Source organism: Strix uralensis, chromosome 15, assembly GCF_047716275.1.
Source record: "Strix uralensis isolate ZFMK-TIS-50842 chromosome 15, bStrUra1, whole genome shotgun sequence".
Lineage (NCBI taxonomy): Eukaryota > Metazoa > Chordata > Aves > Strigiformes > Strigidae > Strix > Strix uralensis.
Window position 1 is genome coordinate 276821 of NC_133986.1, and position 19979 is coordinate 296799.

General features: G+C 36.6%; 1 protein-coding gene across 2 annotated transcripts in view; it reads left to right on the plus strand.

The window, feature by feature from the left end:
- Nucleotides 1-19979, plus strand: part of ZNF143 (zinc finger protein 143) — a 42784-nt gene that overhangs the window by 19350 nt on the left and 3455 nt on the right. For both annotated transcript variants that reach the window (XM_074885160.1, XM_074885161.1), the window contains 9 exons: nucleotides 2230-2304; nucleotides 6579-6698; nucleotides 7727-7802; nucleotides 9712-9837; nucleotides 12761-12940; nucleotides 14102-14329; nucleotides 15587-15735; nucleotides 17135-17296; nucleotides 18123-18269. In XM_074885160.1, the coding sequence (XP_074741261.1) occupies nucleotides 2230-2304; nucleotides 6579-6698; nucleotides 7727-7802; nucleotides 9712-9837; nucleotides 12761-12940; nucleotides 14102-14329; nucleotides 15587-15735; nucleotides 17135-17296; nucleotides 18123-18269 (1263 nt within the window). The remainder of the gene's footprint in view (nucleotides 1-2229; nucleotides 2305-6578; nucleotides 6699-7726; nucleotides 7803-9711; nucleotides 9838-12760; nucleotides 12941-14101; nucleotides 14330-15586; nucleotides 15736-17134; nucleotides 17297-18122; nucleotides 18270-19979) is intronic.

The window sequence follows — 19979 nt, forward strand, 5'->3', positions numbered from 1 at the left end:
CACAAGTTGCTTGGAGGTTGGGAGAATATTTCTGGGACTGTATCATGACATGCTTGGCCTGTTCCTTTAATCTTTTCTAGCATCTGCTACTGGCTGCTCTTGGAAATAAAATGATGCACTAGATTGACCTCTGGTTGACTCAGTATAGGTGTTCTTAACTGAAGGTAGACTAAATCTTTCTTTAGAATCTCAGACAGTCTTTGAGGAGGAACTCAAAGATCTTCCTTGGAATCCTTCCAGAATTCTCCCAGTACTGCAAAAAAATAGGTTTAAAATTGAGTGTCTTGCTTTTTTTGTTAACTTTGAAGGTTTTCTCTTCAAAACTTAAAAGTGTGAAGAAAATTTTGAAGGCGGATTTGGAGAATGGTGGTTCTTCTCTATTCCTCTGTCCTACATAACAGGCAGAAATACTCAAGATCAGTAGGCTGCCCAAGATCAGTTTAGAAATTCTGTAAGAGAGTTCGTACAAAGAATACAAGAAGACCACAGAGAAGCTCACTGGAAGTGGTGGAACATGTACATTTTTCATTGTCCCTTGGTTCTCCTTTAGGCATAGTACGACTTTTCCACATCTTGCAGAGCACATCCAAAGACTTAACTGAGTCCTCTTAATTTTGGGCTAAGTCAATGCCACCTTCCTCCCAGAGCAACCAAGGGAAAAAGAGATCATTGCTCTTAGTGAACATAAAGTCAGAAGATATGAAATGGAGTTGTGAAGAGGTTACAGCGCATAGTTTTCTTCCATACAGCTGTTTTCCTGTGACATCCCAGCTGCTGAAAAAGTACAGTTCCTGGGATTTGTATATGTCTGCATACATGCACACACATTCTGTTTAGATCATTTGTTTCCAGTGGCATTGATGAACTTTTAATTTCATGTCAGCAGTTCCTTTCTCAACCAACAACAGGAAGTTCAGGATGAAGTGATTGAATCTCCTTTCTGTGCAGGTTCTCTCCCCTTCCTTTAAAAATTCTGCAGGAGAAGGTCCCAAAATGGCTATTATTTCCTTTAAAAAAAAAAATTCCAAGAATTACCTGCTTGCAGACTGTCTTTGCAGTATGTCTGTAATATAAACTTGCTTTTGCTTGGGCACTTTCCTCTTCACTGTTTTAGCTCAGAGTTGCCAAAAGTATATTTCTCACAATTGTCTAATTTAGAAAGATAGTGCAGTCTGAAAACCTCTTACGGGACAAGTTCATCTTCAGTCTCCAAGCAAAATGTTGGTAGCTGATGCTTTGTGCAAGATACTTCACACAACCATTAACATTCTCAGGAGCCTGCTATGACCTCCTTAGTGAAAGGGTATAAGTGCTAGGGCTCCTGCCAAACTATTTTAGAAAATAATAAAATCACTTGGGGTAGATTTAGGTGTATCAATCTCAGCCTTGACTATAATGGACACAGAGAGTATTGTGAATGCCTGTGCTCAATACAGAGGCAATTAAGGAACGGGAATCTAGCTAAAGATATGAAGTATACTTGAAATTAGTTTCTTCTGCAGTGATTAATAAGACAGTGTTGTTTGAGTGTCTTATTATGTGTGTGTATATGAGTGATGTATGTGAGAGTTGTTGGTTGTTTTTTTTTTAAACTGGGCAATTATATCTTTATTTAAATAAAAATTGCGAATTAACATCTGATACTCTTTCAGATATTTTTATAAGTTCTTTGAAAAGCAGCAATACCTTTCTCTTCTTTAGACTGTTTTTAAAAATAAATCTGTGGAACAATACACGAGTCTTTGCTTAGCTGTTGTAATTTTTACTATTTCGAATTGAGATGTAACACATTGTCTTCGGTATTTTGATTCAAAATGAGTTGTACTGTTCAAAACAAGTAAATTCAGCTTATCAGGGAGTGAGAGATATATCCCTATTATAAAGGTGAAAGTTTTCTTTTTTTATTTTTGCTGTCAAAACTCAGTATTGTTAAATTTATTAATTTATTTTAATACTTTTGTCAGTCTATTAATTTAACATTCTTGATTCTTGCTGTCTTTCCTACCTTGTTTTAAGACAACTTTGAGATGTTCACTCTACCTATTCTATAATGCGGGTGCTACAAGTGGTGATTTTCATGTAAGCTAATGTACTATAGGATAACCATGTTTCAAGAGGGAGCTAGAGAGCTATGAAATAAGCCCTCAGGAACTGTCTGTAACGCTCTGTTTTTCAGATGAATAAAAATAACCTGTAAATGTTTTTTTCCATTTCAACTTCATTTTTCAGGTGTCTATTGATGGAAATGACAGTGTTAGTGGCACAGGAATGATAGGTGAAAATGAACAAGATAAAAAAATGCAGGTATGTAGCCCAATACAAAATAATTAAATATATCTAGTTTTTCATTCTTTTCTGCCCAGCAACATGTATGATAGTTAGTCCTGTGTAGCGATGAACTAGGGCCTGCTGCTACCCTTGAGGAATTTTAGATCTGACCTATACAGATAGGTCATATTTCTCACTTTGTACAAGATCCTTTCACAGGATTTTAAAAAGATCGTGCTTATTGTTTTCTGGGGGTTTTCTGTTAAAAGGTAATTTAAAATTATGTTGGATTTTTAAGATTTTCCAAGATGACCTGAGTATTTCATCAGTAAGGATATAAGTATTTCAGAAGTTCTTTTCCAGAGAATGAACTGACTTTTTATAGTCCTTAAAGCAGAAGGAATGCTGACTCAGTTAATGAATTTTCTTCTCAAGAGAGACAATTCCAGACATATACCTGGAACTGTTCTCTCTTTGGTGACTTATTTTGATTCCACTTGCTGTTAGAGTCTCTGACTTCTATTGTGGGTTTTGCAAGTAATCGGTAGACAAGTGTTGCTCTTGATCAGTAGATAAGAGTGTTGTGGATGCTTAAAGAAGCAGGAGAATACTTCCATTTCTTTTTCTGTATTCATGTCGGTAGTACGTTCAAGTATAAAAACTTTTTCAGTATGAAAATATTAACTTAAAAGTTCAAAGGCCAGTGGAAAATACAGGTGCACGTTATTAAGTCTCCATAAAATTATCTAAGGAGAGTGGTATTTGTCATCATAACATATTTTATTAAAGGAAAAGACAAAGCAAAACGTATTCTGGCCTTCAAAGAATTGTGAGCAACAAAAAAAAAATAAAGCCCTATACCCTCACATGTTCAGATAACAATCAGAAATGGTAGTCACTGCATTGAGAAAGGTTTGGTCAGAGAAACCCTGGTTTTCCCTTTTAATTTAAGAGGCAGTGAACAAGACAAGGAGGAAGAATATCTTCCAAGGTATAGTATAGTACCCATGAAAAGAAGAATTACAGGCTCACCTCAAAATTCTCTATTATTAATTTTTCTAAAAGCTAGGTTCCACAATATTTAAAGCTGCAGACACCCCACTGCTGCCTGTGTGGCATGACTGTGAAAGGAGGGAATAGCTAGTGCATACATTATTGATGGTATTGGAATATATTCCATAAAATAAAATCAAGAAATGTAGAGGCTTTGCACACTCGTAGGTTGCAATAGGGATACAGCTCCAACAAAATGAAAAATTCAGGGAAGAGTAAGGTAAGATCTTGGTTGGTTTTACCTAGAAGTAAGAGGCTATTAAGGAAAATTACCTGTAACCAGTATCCAGTTACATGCTGATTTCAGCCTCAGCCCAAAACAAATTAAAGTGAATCCGAAGGTTGCTTTATCTTACACGTATATGACAACATATATGGCATATGGAAATTTGCCAATCTTATGGAGCATTATATGTTCCAGACAAAAAAAGATCTGATATTTCAGAAGGTTTAGTCTCAAATTCTAACCCCTGTAAGGTGACTTCTGCTGGCCAACTGAAGGGTCCCAAATCTATCAATGATCTATGAAAATCTTAATCATGATTACATCTTGATGTAAGTAGATACAGATATGTAGTTTGTAACTCATTCTGAAATAATGTGTTACTTAGGATAAAACAGTCTTATATTTAGATATAGTGTTAAATAAGTGTATATTTATAAACTTTTTAAGGCCACAGGTAACACAAGAACAAAACAGATATCATTCTGCTAAACAGTCATTCGAACTTGCATGTGGTTAGGTTTTTCACCAAAGAAAAAAGGATAAAACCTCTTCGTGATTTCTGCATGTGAAAACAAAAGACTACGTGTGACCAAATGGCTATCACACACTATTTCCTTTCAAACCTGTCATACCCATCTGTTCATAATGAAAGCAGAATCATAGGACTGAAGTTTGTATGTGTACAATATAAAAATTTTACCTGAGGTCTTTGTTACCTTTGTTGTTCTCCTTGGTTACCTGTCTAAACTCGGGATGCATTTGATTTCTTTTACAATTAGAGGGGTTTTTATTTTGTCTGTTTAAAAGTATTTTGAAGAACACGGTTCCTCTCAAGAAGCTTCACATTATTATAAAGGTGCTTTATTTGCTTTGTTCTTTTGATTTTGTGCCTAACATCTGAATTTTTAAGTTGCTTTAGAGTGCATTATCTTCTAAGAACAGTAATTTTAATACTATATCTGTCCTTGTGTAATGATAATACTAACTGAATTCTTAATAATCCTTGAGTCATACCAACTAATGCGTTGTGGAGAAACACATAATTCTGCAAACAGTTATTTGAACAAACAAAATGCTTGTGATGTTCAACTGATTTTTTCCTAAGTGCTATTTTTGTTTTACTTCCCCCCCCCCGCCCCCCTGGTATTAATCTCAATATTGGTAAAATTATGTCTGGTTATTTCCTTACAGATACTAGAAGTAACACGTTGGTATAGAATTGGTTTAATTTTCTTTTAAACTTTGGCATACTTCAGCTTCATAGTAGATCTTAGCGACTATACACATATTTTTACATGATGAAATAACAAAGAAATACTAGCAGGTTTACTGAGAGAAAAAACAAATCAAAAAATGCTTAAGTGAAGGTGCTCAGCCAAGCATCGTTTTCATGATTCTTAATGTATTGAAGTGACTTCTGTGATTAGTGATATCATAGGCTAAACAATAGTGTTAGTGATGAGTTTCTTTATTCATGAGGTTGTTTTTCCCCATGCTTCCTGAGAAGCTTTTCTGAAGTGGTGGTGTTGTACATTACAGTTGATTAGAAATTTCTTATTCAATTTTGCATCTTTAGTCTTCGGACAGTCTGAAGGGAACAAGTAACTTCATCCCCCCTAAAGAATCTGTAGGAAACTTGTTTGCAGTCCAATTTCTGATCTATCTGAATGAGGAATTAGAGGTGTCAGTGCTACAGTCTCATTGGGATGAGGGAGATGTGGTAGGATAGTTCAGATGACTGGAGTGCTGTAATGGATGGATACAGGCTTTTTAATGAGGCCAAGCAAGGAGAGGGAGGTGCCCTTCATGTGAGAAAACAGCAGGACTGCACAGGGCTCTGCTTTAGGATGGGTGATGAGCCAGTAAGTAGCCAAAGGGTCAAAATTAGCTGGCAGACCAGTGTGGGTGACATTGTGGTGACTGTCTGCTACAGAGTGCCTGTTCAGGAAAAAGTAGATGAGGCGTTATTCAGACAACTGGAAGAAGCCTCATGTTCACAGACCCATGTCCTTGTGGGGAATTTTAACCACTCTGGTACCTGCTGGAAGAGCTTCACAACAGGGCATATGAAATCCGGGAGGTTTCTGGAGTTCAGGGATGGCAGGCAATTGGCAACCTAAAGCAGGTTACTGAGCAGCTGCTGAGGGGAGACACTTTGCTGGACCTCGTACTTACAAAGAAGAATTAGTTAGGAATGTTAAGGCTGGATGCAGGTGCCTGCCCACCTCATGCATTCTGTGAAATGTTCTTTTGACGATTCAGAATGGAATTGAATCTGTAATAAAAGATGGGTAGTTTAAAAGAAGGGTAGAGCTTTTAAAATAGTCTCAATTACTTTGCATACAGTTGTATCAGAATTTTTACAGTTGGGCTTCTTCCTCTTTCTTCTGTCTGAATGTATGATTCAGTATGAATGTTTCTTGCATATTAGTGTATGAAGAAGCCTTTAAAAGGGGTTTAAGTTGCATTGCAAAGCTATTCTGTATATTTTCCTATTGTGTCATCCCAGAGGGTAGAACCTAGCTCAAATTGCTTCAGTTAGTTTGATCAAAACACATGCATCACTGACAAAGTACAAAATGCTTTCCTTCGTTTTCAAAAAGTTCTTATTATAAGTGGATTTAATTATTGTTTGGCCTTTGTATGAACTTATCTTTGAAGGTGGTCTGATTTATGGCTTATGTCCCTTAAGATCCAGTGCCTTAGATGTAATCTAAGCCTCTTCTGTCTACTAATTTGGTCATTTTACCACTGGGTTTATATTTGAAATTATTTTCACTTTCTTGTTATTTGGCTAATTAATGCATGCATTTAAATTTGCTAGCTACAAGTAAATATGTTTTACAGTTTCTCTCATTAGAACTGCTTTTTATTTATTTATTGAGGACTAAGAAATACATGGTATAGCAAAGAGAGACAAAAGAAACCTGTCAGAATCAGCTCTGACTTGATAGCAAAATAAAGTGTGTGACTTTTCTGATCCATTGTGGGTTTTTTTAATGGTGGGGTGTTTTTTTTTTTTCAAATTAAGATTGTCTTGCAAGGACATGGAACAAGAGTGACTGCAAAATCTCAGCAGAGTGGAGAGAAAGCCTTTCGCTGTGATTATGATGGCTGTGGAAAACTGTACACAACAGCTCACCATCTTAAGGTGATGAGATGTAAAATGAGCATTGTTACTTTGCAGGCGTGATTTTTTTTTGACGGATTATGTGGTTAAAAGTGACAGAAATTAACAGAGAGCCAGTTGAAATTGTGCTGTTTTGTCAAATGTTTACTGGATTGATTTCACAATAGTTGGTTGTCCCAGGTGCTCAGCTGATTTTGCTTAGTATTCTGAATAGATGCAGGTGTGGGATCTCTCTTAGGCTCCTATATTGCCAGCATGTGAGAAATCTCTTGCTGAGATAATTTCTACCAGCAGTGTCACAGAAATTCTGTAGTCCAGTGTTCACTTTATCTACTTTATGTGTATGCATGATCCTTCAAAAATTAAAATTTTTGAAAGCTTTTACCATCATAATACCAAGTCTAACTCTTCAATCCAGCATTCAAAGTGAAAAGCTGGAACATCTTTTCTTTACAGGTGGCAACTCCTTAATTCTCTTCCTGTTTTGAATTAAGTAAAGGAATTACTGAAACAGTAAGGGTGTAGAGCTATTCACATTCCAGCTCAGGCTGAGGTAATCACTTGCTGATGAGGTAAACTCCTTGCAGTGCTGCCTTGTCTCTGTTAAAACACTCTGGAGGCAGTGAGTAATTGACTCTATGGATCATGTGCTAAAATGGTGTCCTTGATGTAGAGGTTTTCTGCAGTATAAAAGGATCATTAGAAGCCCTCAGTGGAGTCAAAAATCAGATAGAGAGTGGGTTCTGAGGCAAGTTTGCACCCTGTCTTTAATGTAGTTGCACTATGGCAACGCTGCCTGTATTTACAGAAATGGTTTTTGCAAAACTGACTGAAAGGATCAGGTTAGACCTTGGAAAGAGATACGTTAAGTTTTAGGGAAAACATTGTTACCATTTTCATTACTTTTTAAATCACTGATTGAAAAATAAGACACTTGAATGTGAATCTTTGGAAGAAAATTAAAATATATTGTCTTTGAGAATAACTCTTTCTATCTTGAAGTAATCAGATACAACATTACATTAAGTCTGTATTGGATGTCTTGACAGGTGCATGAAAGGTCACACACAGGAGACAGACCGTATCAGTGTGAACATCCTGGATGTGGCAAAGCTTTTGCAACAGGTAATTTTGTGTAGACTAGCTCCTGCTGCTTGTTAGTGTTTGTATAAAATAAATTTTTAATACTGCGTTTTTTTAAACTGCTAAGTAAAGAACTTGGTTGGGAGAACTGCAAAAAAAAAAAGTCAACATTTCCGCTAGCATAGCATGTAGAAAGGACAGAGGATTTAACTCTTAAGTTACTAAAGGAGGAATGAGGTGAAACGCTTGATGCTTTGCCTTACTCTTCACCTGTCATGCTACAGTCAGATTTTATGTTGAAAAAATATGCTTTTCTTAAGAAACTAATTGTGTAAGTTAAATGAGGTGATAATAAGAAGCTGAACTTGTTGGCTAGAGATAAATACCTGGTCTTCTGTTCCAAATTTGAAAAGAACTTGGATGGAAGATGCTGTTTTAAATGTTCTTCATTAAATTTATATCGAAGAATGATACTTGTCATGAAGTGAACTTTACATTTCATAGACTAGTCTGTTCATATATGGTGCTCGCCCTGAGATTTAACTTGATGGTGCAAAATACAATTACGAAGAATGAAACATGGAAGAAATTGAAAGAGCAAAACTTCTTTCAAATTTATTCTTTTATTTTGAATGTAAATTAGTATGACGCTTAGAAAAGTTAGTCTCTTTTTTTAAAAAAGCTAAGGTTTTTTTTAAATAATTGATCTAATACATTTAATACTGTTTCTTTGAATAGAAACAAGCAAAAGAAATGCTGATGACGAAGCTCAAAAGGGAAACCACACTGAAAGGGTTGCACCTAAGTTTAATTGCATAATGTTTGTAAAAGGATTTCAAAACTACATAATGAAATATTCTCTTCCATTGCAGCAGACTGATGTATGGCTATAAACAGCTGTTTATCTATTAATACCATAGTTTTGGTCAGAGCCATTGTAGCACTGTAGTTCAGCAATCCTTGCCTTTGATAGAGTTCATTTTAAGTACTGAATGCTCTCAGTTTAAATATTAAGAACTCTCCTGGTTTGGATCATGAAACTGAGTTTGTTTTAGGTGTAAGAATTAATTAATGTTTAGCTTGGTAGACATGCTTTGCATTTTTAAAAACGTCAAAAATGGGAATTTCAGCTGTTTTAGGGATGTAGTGAGAACACACTGTGAAACTAAAGCAGGTCCCATCTTCTTACAGACTGTTACTTTATTTTGCAGATATATACATCCCTTGTGGAGACCAGTAAAATTCAAGCTCATTTTCTAAAATAGCTGTTTCAGGGTTCTCTAGCCACCATCTTTTCAAGGAAGTGCAGCAAGGAAAATTTTTGGAAAATGCTCTTTGTGAAATAATTTACATAGGACCTGATCCAAAGGTCACTTTAGACTGGTTGAGTTTTTGATGAGTTCCTAAAAGTAATCTTAAAGGGAATGAGTGTCCATGACTGCTGTCAGTTGGCACCTATATATGTGGTGGTGTTAATAATTTGGTTTAGAATAATTAGAACAACTTAGAGCCCAGATAGCAGTAGAACTTTTATTGCTGACTTCATTAATGATACTGATTTTTATACGAGCAAATAATTAAATGTCATTTTGATGACAGTAGTGGTAGGAGATAAAAACCAGATGGAATACAAAGCATACACATTCTTCAGAAGACAAAATAAGTATTTGTCCATGTTATAATCACTACAGTTTATGTTTTTGAAGGGAAGGAGAAGCATTATGGGAGTGTATTTCCTTCATAAATGAAGGATGAAAGAATTTCTAATCTGTATCTAGAGTTCTGTTGCTCTCTGTATGGTAGAATGAAGAGCTTGTGAAGAGTGAAAGAGCAAATTTTACTCATCAGGGAGCTTCCTGATTGAAATGGCGAGCACAGCTTTTGATGGTGATTGTTCACGAGTATCCTAATTTTGTGTTTATACTATTATAACATCCTGTTTGATCTTCAGGGTATGGGTTAAAAAGTCATGTCCGAACACACACTGGTGAAAAGCCTTATCGGTGCACAGAAGAAAATTGCACCAAATCATTCAAGACTTCAGGAGACCTGCAGAAACATATCCGAACCCACACAGGTACTATTATCACCCATTATTTTTTTGTTAATTCACTTAGGTGGATTTTTTTCTCTTTGATCATTCTGTGACTTTATACTTATGAAATCAGCCTGTGTATATTCCCTTTCCGAAGCCCAGTGAGCTCAGCAGCATTTCAGGATGGTAAGCATTTATTGTAAATCTAACATGCTTTTCTTGGGAAAAGTGCTTAAGGGTTCATACTGCCATTGCAAATGCACTAACTTAAGCAGTGTATCACACTGTCACTGAGTCACCTGGTGCCTTTACAGTTTCATTTGCAGCTGTAACAGAACAAGGAGTTTTTCCTCAATAACATGGCTTGCCTCTTAGAAATGGCATCAGTGTTCTTAAGTTTGGGTGCTTTAAGATAACTCGCATGTCAGCTTCACGAAGGTTGGTAGTTCAGAGCTCGTTGTTATCCTGATCTCCTTTCTCTTCTTGCAGCAGAAAAATGAACAAAAATCATAGAAAACCAACTGTTACTAAAACTTTCAAATGCATAAAAACCAAAATCTTACATTTTGTCTAAAAAAGATTCATTTGAAAGCCGAAACACAAATTCTAGACAGCTTACACTACACTCCGCAAAACTCTTATGGGTGCACACACATGTAAAGTTTGCACATTGCCTCCTTTGGTCCTGAAATGTAGGAAGAATAATCTAATCACTTGCTAACCTATTCCATTAAGTATATTTACTTCCCTGCTAGAACACCAAGTTTTTCCACTGAACTTTCTGAATCCCAGAGAGTAAAAAAAGAACAAAAGAAATAGTTTTTTCTCAGGTTAAGAACAGTGCGGAGGGGAAACAAAAGCACGCAATAAAAAATATAAAAAGTCAAGATTACATTGAGATAATTCTGCTTTCCCGGATTTCTGTATTCAAAGACAGTCTGTTGGGATTAGTGCTATCTTGGTGTTAAATTGGTCTTTAGGATGAAGACATGGAGTCATCTGTTTTCAGTTCTAGAAGAGAACTGTTTGATGTTATGTAGTACATCAAGTACAGACTATGAACTGAAGTATTTTTGTAGTATGTACAACAACCTGATTAGCTGTAGACTGTTTTCTTTACTTCTTTGTGGCCGTAGAAGTTGTAGGTAATTTAATTGTTTTAATCTAATTTAGCAGTTGAGACAACAGACTTGAGCCAGCTCTATGTAGCCATTTACCCACTGGAACAACGTTAATAATAAAATCAGAGTTCAGCGGTGTCTTTTTTTAGATTTATGAGTAGTTGCAGGAATCCAAAGAATGAGAAGAAAATTGCACCAGGTCCTTTGTGCAGATGGATGGAGCAGTGTGTGCTCATACCCTATGCAAGCTGCAACAGTGCACCCGATGGAGGCAAGTCTGGGCTCTGCCCACTCTCTCCCATGGCTCTGAAACCTTTTTGTTCCTTTATCATGTAAAGCAGGGTTAGTGCTTTCTGCATTTTCTGCATGTTTTAGCCAAGAGTGATTTTTTCATCTCTTTCAGTGGCAGTCCAGTCTCACTTTCTGTTGCCATCAAATGCTTACCTCGAGTTCCTCCATGACTTCCCTAGACATACTACTCTGGTATCAGAAAAGCTGGTGTGGATGGTTCCATAGCTGCTGTGGGGTAGGGTTTGAAGGCTTCTGACTTGCTTTGCATTTCTAGTGCTAGAAATCTCAGTCCCCTGGAAACAAGTCGTTTTTCTAACAAGTAAGTTAGAAACTTAAAGGCTGTCTTCACCAACTGGTCGGGTGACATTCTTGTGGACATTCTTTAGGAGCAATCTCTTTTTGTTTCTAATGTGGTATCTGTGGTTGGGCGGGGTTGACTCTGCAACCCTGCTACTTTCAGGCATGATTTGAGGTCCTGTGCTGAAGCAAGGATTAGGGGAGCCATGGTAACACAACACTGAGGCGTGTATGCTTAATACACACACTGCCTTGGCAGGAAGCTGAAAAACCTTCCCGAAATGGCTGCGCTAAGGAGTGAATTATAGTTTCCTCTGCCAAGGAGCTAACTACTTTGGAGTTTTGTGGTATTAATGTCTCTATCAGGACTTTGTTTTTTATTTCTGTCTCTAAGTACTTAATGTATCTGCAGTGGTAATCTGTCTTCTTTTACTCTCAGATTCTTCTCTTTGGTAAGCAGTGCAGTGGGTAGAATGTACTTAGCTGTAGGAAGTGTGAAATTACAGCAGGATAGCACATCAGGTGGTTCGCACTTCTCCAGTTAACCCCCTTCACTCTTCCCCTCTGTGTGCTTTGATAGACCTGAAGGGTCAGGGGTATTAGACGGTGGCTGGCCTTATCTAGTGTTCATGGTGAAATGCTTTGGTGCAGTGAGGTAAGTTATTGTGCTTAAATTTATATTGCAGAGATAGACTTATTTTTAAAAGAATCTGTGATAGCTTTGGTTTTGGGGTTTGAAACAAGTTTCAGGGCTGTCTCTTTAAAAAGTTGGTGGTTCTCATGTAAAGTTAAGTGGTTTTTATAATGACTTTTATGAGTTTTACTAATCCATTTGTATCTTGGTTATATGCTAAATCATGAAGGTATTTTTTCATTTTATGAATTTCAGTTGACAAATGTACAAATGGTATGATATACTTGTTTTGGATAACGTATGTATGATTGGAGGGGTGTTAAATACATGTTAGAATATGGACAGTGTGGAAGCTAATCCAAGCAACTGAGTCTGTTTTATGCATCATAAAGTACTAATCTAAATGCTTTATAATTTAGCTTACAGATTGTATGATTTTCCTGAATTTTGCCAGTTTTGGCTAAACAGTAGAACACTCCATAGTGACATGTTCATGGTATTTCTGACTGAGGGTCTCAAAGAGAGAGAAGTAGGTAGCTTTAGATTCGTACATTCAGTCTGGTAACTTTAGGACTTCTGTTCTTTTATAACTTTTGCATGTGTACCTTTTCTTTTTTTTCAGGTGAAAGGCCCTTTAAGTGTCCATTTGAAGGATGTGGCAGGTCATTCACAACATCTAATATTAGAAAGGTTCACATCAGAACACATACAGGCGAAAGGCCTTATTACTGTACAGAGCCAGGATGTGGGAGAGCTTTTGCCAGTGCAACTAATTATAAGAATCATGTGAGAATACACACAGGTATATGAGCGATGTTTTGTATTTTGAAGTGTAATCTGCTTGGGAGAGGCTGTGTCATTCCCCTTGAGAACACTTGTTTCAGTGCATTGTAATTGTGTAGAGTCATGTTTACATGACCTGGCTTGGTACTTTTGTTTGGGCCTTGTCTCCCGTCAGCTGAGGATAGTTAAGCAGTTAGGTTTCCTGCCTTGCTGTCAAGGCAGAATAATTTTGGTTTGGATACAGTGTTCTTTAAAATGAATGCAAAACCTTGTCTTCAGTGGACATTGTGCTCGATCCTTGATATGGTTCTGGGGCTTGCCTCCATTGTGAGCTGTTTCTTAAATAACAGTAAAGCACAAGTCTGAGCTTGACTTGGCTTACCACTGTGAGCCATCCTTGATCCCGGCTGTATTTTCCTTGCTGCTGGAGTGGTGGTCAAAACCTTTTTATAGACAGAGGTGAAAATACTTATCCAACTTGATTGGCAGGGTTAGTCAGCAGAAATAATCAGCACAAATTCAGAAGTTCTAAAATGTAAAAGCCGGTGATAGCCATATCATCTTGGTAGCCTTATATATTTTACAGAAGCAGAAGAACAGACAAGTTTCATAGAGGCACATTTTGTATCTCAAATTACCTTTTAGTTTATAATGTAATTTGGACATTTGTTTCATTGATTTTTAAATGAAAGGTGGTGTTACATGAAACCATAATTGTTTAAACATATGCTTCCTATAGATTTCTTCAGAGCTTAAAGACTCAAAAGTGAAACTGTACTAGTGTATTGACATACCTGATCACTGAGGAAAAGTATGGGGCTTCCAGTAATAAATGAACAAAATTCTCAATCAGTGCCAAACTGACATCACAGTTTTCAGCATGTATCCTTCTGTCCTCATCAGAAGGATGTTTTAGATGGAGTGATAGGGAGAATAAAGGGCCCAACTCTCACTGGCAGTAGGTTTTTTTTAAAAAAAAAAAAAAAAGACAAAACAAAAAACCCACCCCAAAAACAGTGAGAGGCTGCATTGATAAACTTTGTGAGCTTGAGCTTCACTGCTGCTTTTGAAAATAAAATATGGTTGGTAGTGAAGGTGTGTCACTAAATATCATTTGTTGACAATTTTTTCTGTGTGTCCTGGATAAAGTTCTCTTTATCCCTTTTGTTTTTCAATACAGGGGAGAAGCCCTACGTCTGTACAGTTCCTGGGTGTGATAAACGTTTTACAGAGTATTCCAGTTTATACAAACATCATGTTGTACATACTCATTCCAAACCATATAACTGTAATCACTGCGGGAAAACATACAAGCAGATTTCTACACTTGCTATGCACAAGCGGACAGCACACAATGACACAGAGCCCATTGAAGAAGAACAAGAGGCTTTTTTTGAGCCACCTCCAGGTTAGAGTTTCAGTCTTTGAATCTCTTGTAAAAAAAAAATGGGCTGGGTAATATTTTGCTGGTTTTTTTATAGCCAAGGAAATGAAAGCATAGATAAAAATCTGAAGTACTTAATAAAGTTATTTAACGTCTTTGTAGGACTTTCTAGTGTGGTAGGCAACTTGTAAACAGAAACTGGGAGAGTAATTGACCAGATCATAAACGCATTTATAGCAGTCCTGGGGATAAGAGAAATTTGAGTTGCAGTCCCAGCAAACCTGCTATAAACATGAATGTGGGAAGGGACCTGTGAGAGTCTAAAATGTTTATGTTTGCAACCTACTGGATTTTTCTTGGGGATTTTTGTAAGAGTATGTATAACACCATGGTTGGTGTTACATGGTCTTTTATGCAGGAGGAGAGGCATTGCCTTGAGAAAAGGAAAAATCTGTCTTTGCAGCACCCTGATTTTCAGCACAGCTGTTTCGCTGTGGTTAATAGCAGTTTCTGTAAAGTGTCCTAGAGGCAAAGAAGAAAATAAGCTCATGTGCTACAGTACTCCTTAGAATATGTTTTTCATGGTATCATGAATATTGAATCCTATGACTGTAAAAGACTGAAGGAAGTACTGTGGTATGACAAATGCCACTTGTCTAATTGTGATTTTTAGATGTGATTGAAGATGGGAAATGCACGCGCAAGGTTTTTTGCTCAGAAAATTTGTTTTACTACATGTATGTGGGAAACTGCACTGATGCGTCTCAAGAAGATTTGCTATAGTCTAATCCCTTCTTTTAAGGGAATGATAAGATAAATTTGCTGAGGTTAAACATTTATTAAGATAGTGAACTTAAATCTTCACACAAAGGCATCACTGTGTTTTTCTATATGTTTGTTAATTAATAACTTTTAAGAAGCTGCCAGTTGTGTTTGCATGGAACTTCTTGTATGGAGAGGTCCACACTTAATGAATGATTTGGAAATGTTTGTCACCATTTTAATATTTGCTTATAAACTACATGTGTAATTTCTTTATGTGTGGTGTTTAAGTGTGTTAAACTCATTCTAGAAGATTATATCCTGTGTTCCCAAAACACCAGACTTTCTGACTTGCTTTTGGTATCTTTCCTTCTTTGATTTTTCTCATCTTTCCATTAAAATTTTTTATTGGAGTGTTTAAAACCTTCAAACCAGGCAGGCACTTAATCCTTGTCATTTGCTTTCCTGACAGCATTTAGAGTATGTAAACTACCCTCTTGCCTTCTTTCTATCAAATAGGTCAAGGTGAAGATGTTCTCAAAGGATCCCAGATAACATACGTGACGGGTGTAGAGGGAGAAGACGTAATTTCTGCACAGGTTGCTACAGTTACTCAGTCAGGGTTAGGTCAACAAGTAGCACTAATATCCCAGGATGGAACCCAACATGTAAGTAACCATGGTGTTAAAGAGCTGACAGAAATATGTTGACAATTGAGGCAGATATTCCGTATGCTTTCTAAAATCAGTTAGGATTCTTGATAAATATATATATGGGTTTCTTAAGAAAAGAAGCTTCTTTGGAGCTGGGTCAGGATATGTTTAGAGTTGGGCCTCCATAAACAAGAGGATAATGAATGCTTTGATTCTACCTCCACTTAAAAATTCCTATGGATGTATTTTTTAAGGATTCCCATGGATATATTTTTTAAAGATTACATATGAAATTTCATTGGGAGGGGATTTCAACAGAACTCTCTTCTTTAGCTATGGCAATATATCAGAAGGCATATGGGGAAAAGTTTATATCTCAGCTGGAAAGGTAGCTGAAATGCCAGTAGCATATGAAAAATATCTTCTAAATTAAAACTGGAAATGAAATATTAAAGGGGACTGTTATACTGCCAGCCCTGAACATTCCAGCAATACTAAGTAACTGGCATTTTTATTCTCTAAAATGAAGGTGTGTAGAAGCCTTGACATGGAATTCTTGGATTTATTTAAACTATCCTTCAGCTTGACTTTAGTTCTGGGATGTTTTATTACCTTGTAAATCAGACATTAAATCACGTATCTGATGCCCTTATGCATTTATACTGGAGAAATCAGTAAATTATATCATTAAATTTTTATGAATTGTTCATTCGAGGTTTAAATTCTAAGCCCTTATAGGTCTCTTTAGTAATTCCATTAAGATGAAAGTATATCAGGTGGTACTACCTTGAGTCATATTGTCCATTATGTAAGACACATGCATAGATAACCTATCATGCAGTTATTTGGGATATGATCCGACTAACATGGAGTTGTAGACTCTGGGGGCAAGTGTGCATCCTTTATCTTAGTACTGAGAGCCATCATTTTATTTCTGTAAACAGGTAAGTGTGAAAGGTCATGGAATATTAGATCCCAATCAGTAAAATGAATGCAATAAGGGCTATTTGTCTAAGATGGGGACTTGACCAAAGAGTGATGGTGATTCTTAAGGAATGCGTGAGCACGCTTGTTAGGAAGTGGAATAATGGCTACTAGATCTTCTGGCCAGTACGTTACTTGTTAACATGACTAAAAATATCTTTTCCTGCTAATTATGAACAAGTTGCCTTTTTGTTCTGAATTGCTACACACTTTCTTTCAAATGAAGAAATTGATCTAGCAGGAGTATTCCTGCTGAATCAACTAGCAGGAATTTCTTCGATAAATGCTGTTGCACTTCAAACACACATCATCATTTTTTTCAAACCTTACTTAAAAACATATGTTATGTAGCCAAAAGCTAAGACTCAGGTCTGACTTCAGCCGCAATCAAACCTTCATTTTTTACTTCAGCAATTATTTTGTGTTTCAGGTCAACATATCCCAGGCAGATATGCAGGCCATTGGCAATACCATCACTATGGTAACACAAGATGGCACCACCATCACAGTCCCTGCCCACGACGCTGTCATCTCTTCTGCAGGAACACATTCCGTAGCGATGGTTACTGCAGAAGGCACTGAAGGACAGCAGGTAAGATATCCTGTGTACATGTGTCATCTTCGTTTGTAAGATGATATAAAATAGGCATCTAAGCTTTCACAGTTCTGTTATTTACATAGATTTATCCAAGTAAAGCGGTTTTCGAGGTTTGGCCATAGCATTCTCCTCATAAGAGTATGATGTGTTCTACTCCTTTGCATCAACATATGGCAGAATGTTTTACAAACAATAATTAGGCACCAAGAAAAAATTCTGAGGTACCAGTCCATAATTCATTTAGGTGCATGTAAAATAAGACCTAGAAATGGTGTGTGTTTTCCCTGAAGTCACATAGTAAATGAGTGACAGAGCTAAGACTAGAATCCAGTATGAACTGTAACTTTATCACTTAATATTATGGGACTGTAATTTATTTGGCAGAGAGGAAATACTTGTTTAACTATATATTTACAGTTTTGTTTTTAATATACACATACAGTAGCTTTTTTAGTAGAAATATAGTGATATAATTCTTAATCTTTAAGTTAAAATGCATTCCACTGTTCTAAAAATGCACCACATGAAAACAAAGATACTTACTAATCGCTGTGCTCTGTATGTATAACTAATCACAGGCTTATAGGCACATTTATTGAACTTCTGTGCAGTTCTGAGGATATTTATACTCTGAGAGGTAATAGATAACTTTGAGAACACAGTGATGGCAAACCTTCTTAAAAAATTTTGCTTTTGCGCAATGAAGTTATGCTTATGAATCATCACAGCTTCAAATTTAACTCTAACTTTGAAGATATCATTGTATGAGATCGGTAACACATCTGTCATCCTGGCTGATTCTCTTCCTCTGGTTTTGAAGGTTGCTATAGTGGCTCAAGACTTAGCAGCGTTTCATAGTGCCTCATCAGAAATGGGACATCAGCAACATGGGCACCATTTAGTGACTACAGAAACTAGACCTGTTACATTGTTGGCTACATCCAATGGAACACAAATTGCAGTACAGGTAAGATGGTGATAAATTATTTTTGGAGTGTTTCTTCCAGAGCTGGAAGCTCTTAGTCATGTGACAACATGATTCAAAGCTTGACTCCCCTGAAAAAATAGTTGTATTAGTCCATAATCATATGATCTCAGATTCTAAATAATATATAGGATTAGGAAGAGGGCTAATAAGCACCTGATTTTCCAAATCTACTTGTAGAACTTCCAAAAAAGGGGGAGGTTAGGGGAGGGCCAACCTTCAGGTCAGCTGAGTCATTCATGGAGTCACAGGTTTTCAGTGGAAAAGCACTTTCATTCATCCTTCAGCATTACATATAGAGCTGATACATACCAAGCCAAACTCTCAAGGGTAAATTGCTCTGAACTTACACAGATAAAAATTGCTGAATTTATGAACCTTGAAATCCTAATAGTGAAGAAATGTAAAGAGTTACATAGAAAGATTAATCAGAAATCTCTGGAAATACTAACCTTCTGTTTATGTGTCAAGCCAGCACAGTGCAAGCAACAGTCTCTGTAAATAGTTCCTCACATTTCCAAACACTGTAATGAAAGAGTAATTTCTAGGTATGAAAGAGTTTAGTTTAAATTGGGCTAATTTAAAAGAAGGTGGAAACCAAGCACAAATTAAGCTTTTATCTAGAAAGTAACCAAAACCTAGACAAGCATTTTTGTGAACAGTTTATTCAGAGGGAAGCTTGGCTTGACTGGATGGAACGTTGAACAAAACTTCTAGAAGAAACAATGGCCAGTGGGCTACCTTACTCAAACATTAAATTAACTATGTGTAATTTTTTTTTTTTTTGTTACATATGATATGATAGTAGACTAATAGAAGCTTTTGGAAATTTTAAATCTGGAAGATTCCATGTTTTAAAAATCCATCTCTTCATTTGACCCTTGACTATAATGTCATTTAAATGATCTCAGGGAAACTGCCACTCCAGTGACAGAAGCCAATTTTAAACTCAGTATGACATAAAAGAAGTTGAATTAGTTTAAATTTTGGGTTGCATAGTAGTATCAGTCCTGCAAAGTGCCTAACACTTTTGGTCCACCTCATAGCCCTTTTCATGCTGTGCTTAACTATGTGCATAAATGTCCAGTGGGAATGTAATGAAGCTACTTTTGTATTCAAATCTACTGTGGAATTGGGACTCAACACTTCGTGGGTTTGATCCTATTGTCTGGGTATCACCACAGACACACATTTTGCTCTAGAGAACATGGAAAATCACAGGACCCATATGCCCTGAAACAGTATACTTTATATATATATTAGGAGGAGGATAATTTTCATGGATGTGATATACCCTATGAATTTCAAAGGGAGCTAAGTATATGCAACTGTCTTGAGTATGGTTTGTGTGATGGGCCTTAGCTCTGACAAATACCAATATAGAAAAACACCAGTGTGGCTATGCAGAGGAGATGCTCGAAAGAGATTCTAAACAAATTGTTATTAAGCAGTGGAAGTTAATATGTGTTGTTGGAAGGTTCTTGGAAATAGCTGCAAATAGAAAAAGAAATGTCAAAAATGCACTCAAAAATTTAATTTCTAAGGGGTAAAATATACTTTGCACGTAACAGCAGTTTAAGTCTGGTTCCTTCAAACTGTTCATATTTGCTGAAACTAATATGAGATCAAAACGTTTGAGCATTTGAGTCTCAGGATTAATGCTGCAGTCAAGTGTAGGTATGCACGGTACTC